Source organism: Mastigoproctus giganteus, chromosome 13 (genome assembly GCF_048544385.1).
Source record: "Mastigoproctus giganteus isolate SK-2022 chromosome 13, ASM4854438v1, whole genome shotgun sequence".
Taxonomy (NCBI): Eukaryota; Metazoa; Arthropoda; class Arachnida; order Uropygi; family Thelyphonidae; genus Mastigoproctus; species Mastigoproctus giganteus.
The window spans coordinates 82,578,809-82,595,132 of NC_143587.1; the positions used below are offsets into that span (position 1 = coordinate 82,578,809).

The window sequence follows — 16,324 nt, forward strand, 5'->3', positions numbered from 1 at the left end:
AACCAAATAACTAACTAACTAACTAAGATTCAGTCTCAGCAGCGATTATGGACATTGGCTAATCTGGTGAGAGGTTGGCACACGGTATACCCCTGCAAACATCACTGAAAGGGATCGATATGGCTGTCTGGTGCACGCTACTGTACTGAGGTAATCCTTCCCGATGTGCATCTGTTCCGAGATGCCATTGGCCCCGAGTTCGTGTTTATGGATGATAATGCCACACCCCATCGCGCCAACCGGGCTAGCCAGGTGGGTAAAGCCTTCTTGACAACACAAAGGTTGCGGATTCGAATCCCGCCTCGGGCTTGGATCAGAGTAAAATACAAAAACTTTGGGAGGTGCATTATGGCCACAGAAGCCGATGCGCCAACAACTAACCAAAAAAACACCCCATCGCACTGCAGCTGTTAATATGCTTTTGGAAAGTAAGAACATTGTTCATATGAATTGGCCTGCCCATTCTGCTGATCTAAATCCCATCGAACACATATGGGACGCTCTCGGGTGATGCCTAGTGGCACATCCACACCCACCAGAAAATGTTCACCGGCTGAAGATGCCGCTGACAGAGGAATGGACGATGTTACTGCAAGAACTTATCAACAACATTGTTCTAAGTATGGACAGACGGTGTAAAGCCTGCATCGACATTAGGGGTGGCCATATCTCCTAGTGAGGTCCACCTCTTCCTTTTGCTTCACCTTTGGCAGTGATGCATCTGTATCATGGCAGCCAATGTATGTTGTCATTTTTGAATACAGTCCCTCTATACCGTTTTGTTTCCGTTGTTGTGTTGGTGTTGTTTCCTTCATCATTTCTGTACCTCGTTAGTTATTAATAATAATGTAACTGTTGAGTGTTTCTGGAAATCCATACAAACCATTAAAAACAAATAAAGAAAATACAGCGGATTTCGGTTTAGGACAAATCTTTGGAACAGAACCTAATCGAGAAAATAGCCAGGGTTTATTTTGCTTAATTGGGACAACATGCCGTTTAATCGGGGCAGGAGACTGCAGCACTCGAGATTACTCTATGATTGTCTCCGACCATACCACATGGTTTGGTCGGATTTCTGGAGGTCACAACCATAAAACAATTAGCAGTCCCCTGTTTATTGGGCTTTTCTGTTAGTGCTTCATATAAAAAAAATTATTTTCCGAATCTGCTCTTCATTCCTATTTTTTAAGCTTTGTAACTTGTTACTCTGTTCTCACTTGCGCGTATTGTGTTACTTGCGATTTGTGTGTGTGCCGTGTTCTTTGTATGTGTGCACTTATCTTTTTTACTGTTTTAAATTTTAACCCCCACCCAAAAATGTCAGTGAACAGAAATGTCAACTAGTTAATATGTATATATTACAGTACGTATTAATTAAGCTATGCACGTAAGCGTAAATCTATTTTTATTTTGCTAACCTGTGGAAAATATTCTTCCGATTTTCACGTATCATTTAATTTTTTAATTGATAATAAAGTGTAAATTTGTACTTAATACGGTATATTTTTACTTTTATAGCCTGTGGATAATATTCCTCCTATTTTCACTAATGAGAATCGCTGTTTAATAGAATTAAACTTTAATTCACAAACGTGATCACAATGACCGACGCTTACTACATATCGTATAGTGAACGGTACTTTACTCTGGTGAGTCCATTGTAACGTGATTTGATCATACAGAAAATCAATTGTAAAGCTGTATTTTTAACTATTTACATAAAACTTCGCATAATTGGGGCAGCCGCTTAATCGGGCCAAAATGCACTAGTCCCGATGTGTCCCAAATAACCGGAATCGACTCTATTAAAATCAAGCATTCAAAAAGGATTAATGCTCTTCTTGTAAGGCATTCAGACTGGTAGTAGTAGAGATATAGTACTTTTTTTTTCATGGCAGTAGTGACACCATATTAGCTGTACTGAGCAACAGCATAACTTGACATGCGATATATTAGAGTTAAATGAAGAAATTGGGATATTATGTAATCACTTCCACTGCAAATGCATAAACTATGATAAGGCAAAAAAAAAAGTGATAACATAAACCAAAGTGTTGATTACAATAAAGATTGTTTTTTTTTTCTATGTATTAGTATATGTCTGATTGAGACTTCATAAAAGTAAACATTATCCATGATCACAATAAGGACTCACCTTTACCCTTACATATAGATGGAAGCTGAGAGACTCCTCCTCCAAGGAATTTGATACCTGCCCAAAAACTTGCAGGTATCAAATTCCCATCTTTCAAAGCACCTTCCCCATCTCCACTGGAACACCACCCCACAGGCCTGGTTCCTTTCCATTTTTCAACTTATCAAAGGCTAATATCACTTTATCAGAAGCAATTTTCTGTTAGATATTTTTTATCTCTCTCTCTCTCTCTCTCTCTCTCTCTCTCTTTCTCTCTCTCTCTCTCTCTCTCTCTCTCTCTCTCTCTCTCTCTCTTTCTCTCTCTCTCTCTCTCTTTCTCTCTCTCTCTCTCTCTCTCTCTCCCTCTCCCAATAACATTCTTCAGATATTGCAGAAAGACCTTTATTCTTTCATATCTTATTAGATGTGATAGTCAGGATGCACTGATGGGGGAAAATAGCTCCCAGGGTTCAGGACTTTCTTTTCCAAAGAGACTTGATCAAAAATGAGTCATTTTCCCTAGGATCCCTAATAGAAAGAATAATTCCTAATATAAATTGAAACAGACTGATATGTTTCTGGTTACTTATTGAAACTCTCAAAGCTTGTTAGGTTTTTTTTTAAGTAATTCATGGCTTTTTTTTTTTTTTTTTTTAGAAACTTATTACAAAGCATCTCTAAAACCATCAAAGAATGCTCTCTGCAGATATCAAACATATGGGAAAGTTCTAAAAAAATTATTGAAAGTCATTTTTCTAGTCTTAATACAAAGAATCAGATGATGGTAAAAGAAAGTAAGTAATAATATATTAAAAACAATAAAAATATAGAATATATTATGTCTTATTGTAATTCTTTTTGTACTTTTCATAAATTAATGTATATACATGATACTAAAGCTTATTAGCAGTGGCGGCTCATGCCTCTGATGTATTGGGGAGCTGCTTCTTAAAGTTACATTAAATTGCCTTGGTTATAAGACATCTAGACATAGATAGTAATGCTGCTGGGGTCTGGTTCCATAAGGTCACTAACACTATAATCTGGGCTAAACCGCTTTCCATGCAAAGAACCATGCTGCTTGCCACGCACCGAGTACCAAGAACAACCTCAACCAGTGCACTGAAAGTTCTATCAGGGGCTCTTCCCTGGACCTGTATATGGTTATAGAGACTGTATCTACAAAAAAGGCCTACCAACCTCACTTCTTGGAATAGACTGCAATCCTGCTACAAGTATCAAACAGGAAAAAATAAACCTATGGAATAAACTCCTCTCCCTTTGGCAGGTTAGATGGGATGAAAGTCTGACTGGGGAGGTCACCAGACTTTTTATCCCAGATGTCACCTTTGCCATGAATAAGCCGCATTATAATTGGTTCTACCCATCCATGAGCACGTCCTACATCCTAACAGGACATGGCACTCTTAAAGCAAAACTGTTCCAATTCGGACTGGTGACAAATCCTCGTTGCTCCTGTAGGGAAGAGGAATCTTGGAACCACATCATATCGTCCTGCCCCAACTATGAAGAACAATGGACAACACTTAAAAATAGGGTTCACAACATCTCATCTCAGAAATAAATCTTAAAGCCTTAATTGAAAATGAGACTAACTTCAAGCCCTTCAAATCTTCACCAGCCATGTCTTCAGCAGAAGAATGCAGATGTTTCACCACACTGGATAACTCAACAAACTCTTTCTGAACTGTTCACTGTATCACCTACTAGTCATCCTGGACTTGAACTCTTTTGATCTCTGAGGTTGTTCAGAGATGTCAACCACTGGTGTTTTTTTAATATTATTATTTTATTTGTTTATTTATTATTATTTTTAAATTTTTATTTTTATTTATTTATTATTTTTTTTAAATTTTTATTTTTATTTATTTATTATTTTATTTTTATTTATTTATTATTTTATTTTTATTTAATTATTATTATTATTTTTTTCCTTTCTGCTAGTACTCAGGACTGGGCATCCTGAGTACAGGATTGCTGGCATCCACTGGTATTGCACTATCTGCAGTGGATGCAGGATTTTAGCGCACTACTGAGGCACAGATAGTAGTTTATGCCCGGCTCCATGTGCCTTGGGATGGGCATCAGGCAGCAGTTTCTCAGGTGTTGGCTGCTCACATTTCAAGCTTGGATTACACAGATTCTTGCGGAGATGGACTCAGATTCTAGAGCTGCTACAAACAGGTCACATACACAGGCCTCCTCAGTATTAAGAAGGGTAGGAAAGGGAAAAATCAAGACACTATAGAAATTCCAGAGTTGCAACAAAAGACAGAAGAAGAAGAAGAACTAAAACTAGACTACTTAACAAATTTGACTGACCCTATCAAACAGGCAAAGGAAATCAGAGTGTATCTAGAAGAATATATGCACAAGCAAACCAACAGGATTACCTCTGCAATTAGGCTGCAGATAGTGAACTGTTGGTCACTGCTTGAGCAGCGCCTGATTGAATTAAACACAGAGAACCAAGTGTTAAAATCAAAATTAGAAGTTACAACTGAGGAGAACAACGACTATAAAACAATGAATGCATTAACCCAGTGGTTTCCAAACTTTATGTTACTACGCCCCCTTTTAAAAAGAAATCTAATCTTGGGGGTTCCCCCCCCCCCTTTATTTCATAAAATAATACAAACACATTTTTAAATGGTAAAAGATGTATTAATACAAAAAATGAATAAGAGTAATTGACAGAATAAAAACAAGGTTTTACTGTATACTGTATATATATTCATTTTTAAATTAATTTGTTTTTAATGCGATGGATGTGCTTGTTTATTAGCACAAAGTTTATCAAATCTAGGTGTCATTGAGGAGAATGCTACTCGTAGCTCTTTTTCTACTACTAAATGGGCTCGATATTTGGATTTTATTGCAACTAATGCAGAAAATTCTATTTCGCATAAATATAATGTTACGAATGGCAGCAGTACCTGCATTGCTTTGCTTGACAAAGTATTATATTCTTCACTTCGATTCAACCAAAATTGAACCAGGGTTTCACTCTGAAATTTTTGTTTCAATGAAGTATCGCATGATAATTCTATCAATTTTTCCTTTTCAATATTTGTCAATCCAAATTCATCATCTTGTTCATCGACAAATGGATTCTGTATCCATGCGAACTTTGTAAAATCAAGATCTTCGAAATAATGTGAAAAGTGCATTAGCAAACCATCCAAGTGTTCAGTAAATAGATTTTTGTTTGCTTCAATATTAACTCTGGCGCAGAAATAATTTAAAAGCAGAAACATGTCGAACTTATTTTTTTGTAAATTTGATTTCCATATCTCCAATTTTTTTATGAATGCTTTCACTTTTTTGAATCAGTGAATGCATTTGTGGTCCTTGCATTGATTTATTCAAAACACTCAATTTTCCAAAAATTTCAACCAAATAGGCAAGTTTAACAATAAAGTTATCATTCCTAAATAAATTTGCCTCTTCATTATGATTTTCATCAAGAAAAATTTGCAATCTCTTCTTTGAGTTCAAACACCCTTTGAATCACTTTTGCACGAGATAGCCAGCGCACTTCGCAGTAGTATAGAAGTGAGGTATAAATAGCTTCCATATCTTCACGCAGCTTTGTAAACAACCTAACTTTTAAAGGACTGTTTTTTATGTAGTTTATAACTTTCGTAACTTTTGTAAAAATGTTGTTAAGTTCCTCGCTCATATTTTTTGACACAAGAGCTGCTCTGTGAAGCATGCAGTGTGTCCAGATAACTTTGGGTGCTTTCTTTTTAACTAATGTTCAGAGACCTGCCTTGTGTCCTGACATTGTCATTGACTGTCCTCTGTCAGTACAGAGTTCAATGCAGTTATTCCACTTTATGTCGTTCTCATCAAAAAAAGTGTCAATTATATTAAAAATTTCATTAGATGCGGCCTTTCAGGAATGGGGTTGCAAAATAATATATCTTCCATTATATTAGTTTCTGCAACATATCGAACATATGCAATTAAATGAGCATCTTTAGCTTTACCAGTTGCCTCATCTTCTTGTATGGCGAATTTTGAAGTACGCAGTTGAGAAACTAACTGATCGCAAAGATTTTCAAATATATCATCGATTCTTCTGCCAACTGTATTATCAGCAAGCGGTATTTGTCGCAACTGTTTCGCCAAACATTATTTTAACCATATCAATAGCTGCTGGCAAAACTAGAGTTTCTCCTATTGTGTGTGGTTTTTTACATTTCGCGATTCTGTAAGAAACTTGGTACTACGCTAACAATGCATTTGATGGAATAGAAACAATTTTTTTTGAATGTTTGATTTTGTTTATTAAACTCATCTAATTTTCTTTGAAAAAATTCTATGGGCTTACCAACGTATTCAGAATGCATAGTTTTAAGGTGCCGTTTTAATTTGCCTGGTCTCATACTATCTGCAGCCAAAACTTTTATACAAAACAAACACATTGGTTTTTCCAAGACATCTATAATAACACTTGTGAATCCTAATGATAAATAGGATGAATTGTATTTTTTTGTCTTGGGAGTTCTACCTCCTTGTTCCCTGTTGCTTGTATTCCCACTACCTTTACTTGTATCAGTATCATTATCTCCATTGTTAGTGGGTTTTCTCTTGTAACCAGTCAAAAATTTATCCATTCGTCTAAAAATATTAGGATTAAATTTATATCTTAAAAAATACTTCTTAATTACTAACAATTATTATCAGTAAGTAATCACACCAAAAACAATAAAAAACACAATAGCACACCGCTTAAACCATATTTTCAACCATGCAGCTAATGCTATACTATGCAGTCCACCTATATATGTCATACATAGTATGCATTAAATTATATGTATTACATTACATCGTATCAATCATAATTTATCAATCCATTTCAGAAAAATATAATTTTTTTTTTCCAAATAAATGTTTATCTCATGTTTATATCAAAGTTAGAGTGAGATAGGTGGTGGTAAATGCTTTAAAAAATAGGTTATAAAATTTAATGTTATGTTATGAAAGTTTATTTACATGTACATATTTATTTTATTATTTATATATGTTATGTAATGAAAATTACATTTCCGTTAAACTTTTCGCGCCTCCTTTTGCACTAGTCCGCGCCTCCCAGTTTGGAAATCGCTGCATTAACCTATGCCCAAGTAACAAAGGTTAATGACAAATGGGACTAAACAAATAGCTACTAAGCAACCTAATATAAACAAGGAAAGCAACATTATTATTCTGAAAGCAAAAAGTGACTCTACCCATAAAACCAGTGAGGAGTTAAGGACACAGTGGTAACAAAGTTGAGGCCTCATCTGAGAGAAATAAAGATAAAAAACATTCAAAAAATCAGGAATAATGGAGTCTGATCGAGGTAGCAAGCAAAGAAGATCTAAGAAAAATAGAAAACCATCCTGAGGTGGAAAAACTGAGCTTGCTCCCTGAAAAACCAAAAGGGAGAAACCCAAATGTTATAATCTTTGATGTACCTGTGTCAGTAATAGAAAAAGAATTCATGATGAACATCTACTTCAAAAACTTTAACAATGAAATGACAATAGATGAATTTTCTGCTGAGTTCCTGCTGAAAAGAGCAACAAAAAACAAAAGGAATGGACAGCTCAACATGATTGCAGAAATTACACCGAAAATTTGGAAGGTATTGCAGGGACAACAGAGAATCTATGCTGGCTGGACCAGTCATAGATTTAGGGAACATTTCCCTATTCAAAGATGCTTTAACTGCCATAAATATGGTCACATTGCCAGAGACTACAGCCAGAAAGAACCTGTGTTTGGTCACTGTGCAGTAGCTGGCCACAATTACAAAAATGCAAAAATAAGTCTCAGCAGCCAAAATGTGCTACCTGAAGGCAGTATGGCTGACTGACTATACACATAGTATCAGGGATGATAAATGTCCTTGTTATAAAAAAATGGTAAAACTTATACAATCTAGGACCAGCTATGGGCCAGATTGAAAACATAAATGTGACTAGGGCTCTAAATCTCATCCAATTGAATGCTCAAAGACCAAGAGCTGTTGTAGATCAGATCAAACTCAAATTATAAGAAAATAATATAGATATCTTGATACTCCAGGAGCCCTACACATATATGGGTAGCATTCAGGGATACCCAAGAGGCTATAAAATAATAGAATACACCTCAGGTGTCCTTTCTACAGCAATGTAGTTAAAAATACTGATCTTACAGTCACAAAGGTGGGTCACCTCTGCTCCCCAGTGGGAGTATGTGCCCAAATCACCAGTGCTGTAGGACAGTTTTACATTATTTCACTATATTCCAGACCAGGTGAAGATATAAATCCAACTATTGAATACCTACAAGTAGTCACAGACTTGCTACCTACTGCAAATATCATAGTGTATGCTGATGTCAACTGCCGGTCAGCCTTATGGCATAGCCGTATGGAAGACAGAGCAGGCACACACAATGGCCAGATACTTTCAGACTATATAGCTATCTCACCCTTTCAAGTGCTAAACCAACCAAATAACCTCCCAACTTTTAGCAGTACCATGTGGGAGAGTGACATTGATGTCACTTGCCACCAATTCAATAGCTTATAAAATTACAGACTGGTGGGTCCAGCCAGCATGGACCACATCAAATCATAGAGCCATTTCCTTCAAACTAACCAGGCAATTGCAAACAACCTAACACTCCTTGTTGGATATCAAAAGGTATAACCTTAAAAAGGCAAACTGGCAGATTTTCACAGAACATACAGCAGCTGAGCTGCAAAAACAGGAAAATGAGTGGTCTAGATCAGGCAACTGTAGCCCGGACAAGCAAGCACTGACTATGATGGCGCCTGCGTAGCCAGGTGGGCAAGAGCAGCAGAGAGTAGCACACGCTTCTTGATTAGACCGGAGTTTGAGCCCATTACAAATATGGAGGATGTGGAAAGGTCAGGGAATGATCACCGCATATCCCCGGAGTAATATGGCCTTAGTTGCTAATGCTCCTAAAAACCAAATAACAACAATTGACTGTGACAAACATTTTAACAAAAACATCAAACCTGTCTATCCCGCGGAAAAAACTGAGGAAGCAGGCAGTTCCCTGGTAGTGCCCCGAACTGACTATACTCAGGAGAAGGGTACACTGGGCGAGGAGACATTTTCAAAGAGCCAGAACATCTTGGCCACAGAATGAGATGGATGCACTGAGAGATTCTTATAGAACTCTCAGGAATCAGTATACAGCCCTCGTAAGAAACATGAAAAAGGAATGCTGGAGACACTTGGTGGGAACTACTGGAAACAATAACCCTTGGGGAGTGGTCTACAAAATAGTGACCAACAAGCTGCCAAGAGGAGATGTCTTAGAAACTACTGTCAAACCAGATGGAACCCCAACCCTGTGTTGGGTGAATTCTGTAAATGACATCCTAGACAGTATTATTCAGACGGAATCTGGGAATCATTCCCAGTTTCCGTCTGAATAATACTGTCTAGGATGGAAACTGGGAATCATTCCCCCACCTAACTAGACATTATAAAAGAAAATGCTGAATATGACAATGCCAATATTGAACCTCTGTTTTCTATACAAGACTTAGAAATAGCACTATCTAAAACCAAAAACAATAAATGCGCAGGTTTTAATCTCTTAGCGGTTGAGATTATCAAAAAATTAATGGAAATAGCACCAGACAAATTAATAGCATTATATAATAACTGTATGACAGAAGGTATATTCCCAAAAATACGGAAAAAAGCAGTGTTGAGATTAATTCTCAAAAACCCTGAGAAACCCCCTACTGATCCCAAATCATATAGACCAATAGTCCTACTCCCTGTACTAGGGAAAATATATGAAAGACCAGTGTATAGCAGATTAGTTCAACACAGAAGCAGGTTTACATTCCAACAATCAGTATGGTTTTAAGCAGGATAACTCTACGGAGGATGCTATGCACCACCTGCTGACAACAGTTAAAAACTCAGAGGAGAAATATATGCTTGCAATCTCTATTGACTTTGCCGAGGCATTTGACTCACTCTGGTGGTCTAGTGTCCTTAGGAGACTCTGCCAGGTAAATGCCCCACAAAACCTCTATAAGGTAATAAACAGCTACCTTACGGACAGAAGTATCTCAGTATGCACAAGGTTCCAGGAATTGACACACCCTGTGAATAAAGGCTGCCCGCAAGGTTCAATCCTTTGCCCTTTCTTCTGGAATATTGTTCTGAACAAATTTATAACCTTGGATCTGGGCCACGTGGAAAGCCTGGCCTTTGAGATGACATGATTTTCCTTGTAAAAGGAAACTTTGTTCTACAACTTGTGGTTGTAGAGCAAAGATCAAATGCCGCCTTCTTGCAGCTGCAGGAGTGGGCCCAAACACACATGCTCAAAATATCACTGGAAAAAAACCAAACAAATACTTCTAAAGGGCAATTTGACATTGAAAGACATCCACAAATCCAAATTAACACAACTATTATAAAAATGGTATCAGAACTAAAATATCTTGGAGTACAGTAAACCCCCGCTATTCGCGGTATCTGTATTCGCGGTTTCGCGTATTCGCGATCGCCGATTTAATATAAAATGAAACCTAAAAAAATGTGAATTTTAAAACGCCGTGAATATTTTCCGCCATAAAAAACATGGGCGTGGCTAAAATTATCTTTCCCGGTCAAAACAGCCCTCAGTGGGTGGGGGAGAGGGGCGAAAAAATCGCGAGCGTGGATGTTTCTCGCTAATCCTTGTTCAGTATGTGTTAGTCATGGAAGGTTTCGTCATTTGATTTTAATTTATATGTTTATAAATTGAATAAATTTATCAATTTATAAATTGATATGCTTACAAAAATGATAACTCTACCGTTTTGCAGTGTAAAATAGACTTTTTCGAGTGCGTTAACAGAAGAAAGTGACTTTATTGTGGTCAAGTTCTTTCTAACCCCTACAAAAATATGGCTACGAATAAAAAGAGAAATGTGAAAATATCAAAGAAGGTGATGACACTAGCGAATAAAATTGAGTTATTAGACGAAATTTCTAATGGTGAAAGTGTCTCCTCAGTGGCAAAACATTATAAAATCAATGAGTCAACAGTACGATCAATCAAGAAATCGGAAGAAAAAATCTGCCGTAGTGTCCGTGAAACCGCGCTAATTGCTTCAAAAATTTGCTCTGTAACTCGTGATGTTAAATTTAAAAAATGGAAAAGCTTTAAATCTGTGGATAGAAGACCGAATTCAAAATAAAATTCCATTAAGTTCACTCATCATTCGTGAAAAGGCAAAACTTCTTTATCAACACTTTAGCGAAACTGGTGATAGCACTGGCGGGATTTTTTTTTTTGCTAGCAAAGGCGCTGATTTGAAAGATTTGTTTGAAATTTCTAATAAATATTACATTTAATATTAAATTGTTTCTTATTTTCATTTCGATGCCATATGCTTGCATTTCACTATGTACTGTCATGTACAGTCATATTATGAAGGTACATATAATACATACATAGACAAAATTTTAGACTAGTTTTTCTTATATATTTCATACTTTGGAACGGAACCCCTTTATTACTATGGGAGCCATAACTCAGTATTCGCGTTTTCGGTATTCGCGACATTTCTCAGGAACATAACCCCCGCGAATAGCGAGGGTTTACTGTACTCTTCGATTCAAAATTAACTTTTTATCCCCATTTTGACCTACTTGGCGAAGAAAGTGAGAAATTATGCAGTTATGATTGCCAGGATCAGTTAAGCAGACTGGGGGTTCAAAAGATGTTTGTTTGTTATTTAGTTTTTAGGAGCATTAGCAACTAAGGCCATATTGTTCTGGGGATATGTGGCTGGTGGTCGTTCCCTGACCTTTCCGCATCCTCCGTATTTGGTGGTCACGGGCTAATCAAGAAGCATGTGCTATGCACTGCTGCTCCTGCCCACCTGGCTACGGAGGCACCAAGGCTCAAAAGAAAGACCCTGGCAGTCATATACCGCAAAATGTTCCTACCTGTTATCACCTATGGAGCCAGTGTGTGGTTCACCCGCTCGGCCATAGTAAGAAATAGGAATAAATTAGAATTGATACAAAGGACAAGGCGCCTCCGTAGCCAGGTGGACAGGAGCAGCAGTGTGTAGCACACGCTTCTTGATCAGACCGGGGTTCGAGCCCTGTGACCACCAAATACGGAGGATGCGGAAAGGTCAGGAAATGACCACTGCATATCCCCAGAGCAATATGGCCTTAGTTGCTAATGCTCCTAAAAACCAAATAACAACAACAACAACAACAACAACAAAGGACAATACTTCTCACTATTACCAGAGCATGTCACACAGTAAGCACACCTGTGCTAATGTTGCTGGCTGGAGCTCTCCCACTTTACTGGAGGTAGCCAAAAAAGGCTGCATTTTAGACTTAAAAAGGGCATACCCACAGAATTTCTGGGGATAGCCCTTGATGCAGCCAACACCTTCAATGCTGAAAGATAAAGAATAGCCACACAAGCTATGGCAAACAAAGTGGGAGCAGGAAACCAGAGGTCTGGTTACCAAAAAGGTTTCTGCCATGGGTGGCTATGGTTAGCCCAAAGCCACCTAAGTGGTATGTCTCTGGACTTTTTGCAACATTTATACTGACAGGTCACGGTTCCCTAAAAGCAAAACTTACCTCCTTAGGACTGACTGATGACCCAAACTGCACCTGTGGCAAGAATGAAGACTGGGCACACATTCTATATGAATGTGTAATTTATGACATCCCCAGAACACAGCTAATAGCACAGATTGGCCCCTTCCCAGGGGAGAAGAACACCTGTTTATCATAGAAGGGGAAAACTATAAAGTCTTTACATCCTATACACAGAAAGTATTTAAAATGCACAGAACTATCCAAAGAATGGCAATTCAGTCCCCCCCAGCAATTAACCAATAATCAGTTGTTAAAATTGCCCACGTCTCTCACCATGCCCAGATGATGACTAAAAAACTGTCAGGATAGCAGTATTCTGCACCCTGACAGAAACATGACACGACGAAACCAGATTTACCTGGGGCCCCACACCAAATAATTACTTATTTAGGGGAGGGAGATGTAGAGGCAGCCAGGGAAGCAGATTAGCTGAAAAATATGAGTAAGCTAGTAGTAAGGGGATGCAGTGTAGAATAAATGAAAGACAGAATGAACAGGCTGGGCACTGAGTGAAAGAGTGAATTAGGAATTATGGAAAAAGGGAATAAATGTCAGTTTTGGTGAAAGAAAGGATGACCCAGTATGAGGGAAAGAGAGTGAATGAGTTTTATGGTGAATGGGAATGACTGGAAGAGCAAATGTAATTGGCTGAAAGAATACAAAGTTAATAATAGCCTACATTACTTTATATATATACTAACAAGTTTATATATACTAACAACAGAAATACTATCACTGCATTCTCTCCTGGCCTGCAAAAAACTTGACTTGTCCTGCACCACAACTGAAGAATAACAGTAAGTTGAGGTGACCAGAGAGAGAGAGAGCAGTGCAGAAAGCAAGAGTTAAACAAATGAAATGAATGCCAGAAGAATGAATGAGAGTGTAAGTGTGTGAGAAAAAGAACACAAACCATAAATGTTACAGTTAAGTTTCAATCATTTATATTCTTACTTATTTAACTATTATGCATTAGTATTAAATTTACATTACACATCATTGCATCTCCCCCCCCCCTCTGGTGTGAGAAAAAAAAGATGAATGACTTGAGTGAAGAAAAAATATATATATTATAAAATACAAGAAAAAAGTATAAAAATAGAATGCAAGTAGAGTGAGAATGCAGATTATGAATGAAGTAAATGTGTTTCTCTTCCACTCCCCCACTGTCAGTGAACATATCCTACCCCCGGAGCAGGATGGGCAGTTTGACCATCCTACTGGAATCGGCACAACACGGCATTCGGCAATCTGAACTGGATACTCAAACCCAGTTCCCTTTAAAATCACATTCGCAGGCAGGGGGGACGGGTCTCCGTCTCCTCCCTGCCTCCCCCATACTTTGCCTGGTGGGGGCCTATTCTATCGTCCCCATCCTTCTACCTGTTTCTCCCGGTCTTTAGTCAGTATGCTCCCTTAACAATGCCGCCAAATTCTAATCAACGTCTAAATTCAACCGCTGTCTCCAAAATCTCTTTTGGCTTTTCCAAATTCTAGTGTTCAACCCCCCCCCTTTTTTTTTTTATAAATAGGACTTGTCACTGATATCTTTGGAAATTAGGTGGCAGGGTCTGCCAGAGTACTTAAATAATCTACTGAGTGTCTGACCTGCCTCCTCGTGGCCAAGTGTGGGCAACAGTGGATCCCAATAGGGGCACAATGGCTAAATGGTCAGAGAAACAACAGAACATAACACTACACGACATTCCCTCCCAACACACTTTTTAAATCTCTGGCGTCCACAGAGTTTTGTGTCACAAAAACAGAGTACACAACGCGGAGATGGGGAAATCCCTGGTGCCGTCAGACAATTAACACACTTTACACTTTATATACAAGCATACATAAATGTCATTGAGTGTGCGTACATGCATTTCTTTTACTTTTGAGTCTTTCAGAGTTTTGTTGTGTTTTACAGTTTTGTAAGAGAAGCTCCATTTTCTGCTGGAGTGATTGATTGTAAATAGAGAGTGTTTATGTATTTTTGTATTTATGTACATAAATAAAAAAAATAATAATAATAAGCAAGTTAAAAATACTACAAAACATTAACTGGACATCATCATCATCAGCCATTTTCAATCCACTGCAGGATGAAGGCCTCTCCAGCAACTTTCCAGTTCCTTCTGTTTTGAGCACTGGTCATCCATTTACTACTCAAAAACTCATGAATTTCATCTATCCATCTCTGCCTTTGTCTTCCAGGTTTTCTTCTAGCCCCTCTTGGGTACCATTCTGTTATTTTCTTAGTCCATCTGTCATCATGGCTTCAAGCTATGTGTCCTGCCCAAGACCATTTTAGTTCTTTAGTTTTGGTAAGAATGTCCTTTACTTGAGTTTGCTGCCTAATCCATGTGTTTCTCTTCTTATCTAACAGTCTGATTCCCAATATAATTCGTTCCATTCTTTGCTGTGTAGTTCTTAGCTTCTCTTCCATTCTTTTGGTGAGTGCCCAAGTTTCACTTCCATAAGTCATGGTGGGGAGTATACATTGATTCATTATTTTACGTTTCAGACAAACTGGGATATTGCTCTTCAGTATGTGACTATATTTCCTGAATGCTATCCATCCAAAATTTATTCTTCTCTTGACTTCCAGCCATTTATCATTATTACAGCTAATAACTTGTCCCAGATAAGTATATGACTCCACCTTTTCAATTACTGCTCCTTCAATCATTATTTCCCTTTCCGTGGCATACTTGTTCATCATTACTTTTGTTTTAGCCATATTCATTTTTAGTCCAAAATCCTTACTAACTGTGCATAACTGATTAAGATTTTCCTCTAATTCTTTGGGATCGTGGCTTATGACCACAATGTCATCTGCAAATCGTAAATGGTTTAGGTACTCTCCGTTCACATTGACTCCTTTCTGTGACCAGTCTAATCTTCTGAAAGCTTCCTCAAGAGCAGCAGTAAACAGCTTCGGAGATATTGTGTCTCCTTGTCGAACTCCTTTCTCGATTTTAAATTTGCTACTGTCTTTGTCTAGTCTAATAAAGGATGTAGCACTCTCATATATTTTCTTCAAAATCATAATATATGGAGTATCTATGGAATATCTATGGAGTATCTATGCCTTGTCTTTCCAGTGCCCGAAACATTGCCTTATGCTGTATGGAGTCAAATGCCTTTTCATAATCCACAAATGCCAGGCATAATGGTGTTTTATATTCATTTGCTTTCTCCATTAGCTGTGATATTACGTGAAGGTGATCCATAGTTGAGAATCCTGTCCTAAAGCCAGCTTGCTCTTTCGGTTGATTCTCATCAAGTATTCTTTCTAATCTGTTAGTAATGACCCTTGTGAACAACTTGTAGATATGGGATAACAAGCTAATTGGTCTATAATTTCCAATTTCTGATTTATCTCCTTTCTTATGCAGCAAAACTATGATTGCATTATTCCACTGCTTAGGCATCACATCTTTTCTAATGCACTTTGTGAAGAGCCTTGCCAGTTTTTGTGTTATGTCTCTTCCTCCCAATTTTAACAACTCTACAGTAA

General features: G+C 37.7%; 1 protein-coding gene across 1 annotated transcript in view; it reads left to right on the forward strand.

Moving 5' to 3' along the window:
* The window catches only part of LOC150076223 (uncharacterized), a 232,571-nt gene that overhangs the window by 99,356 nt on the left and 116,891 nt on the right, over positions 1 to 16,324 (forward strand). The window contains exon 5 of the mRNA XM_090387290.1: positions 2,795 to 2,931. Coding sequence (XP_090243416.1) covers positions 2,795 to 2,931 — 137 coding nt within the window. The remainder of the gene's footprint in view (positions 1 to 2,794; positions 2,932 to 16,324) is intronic.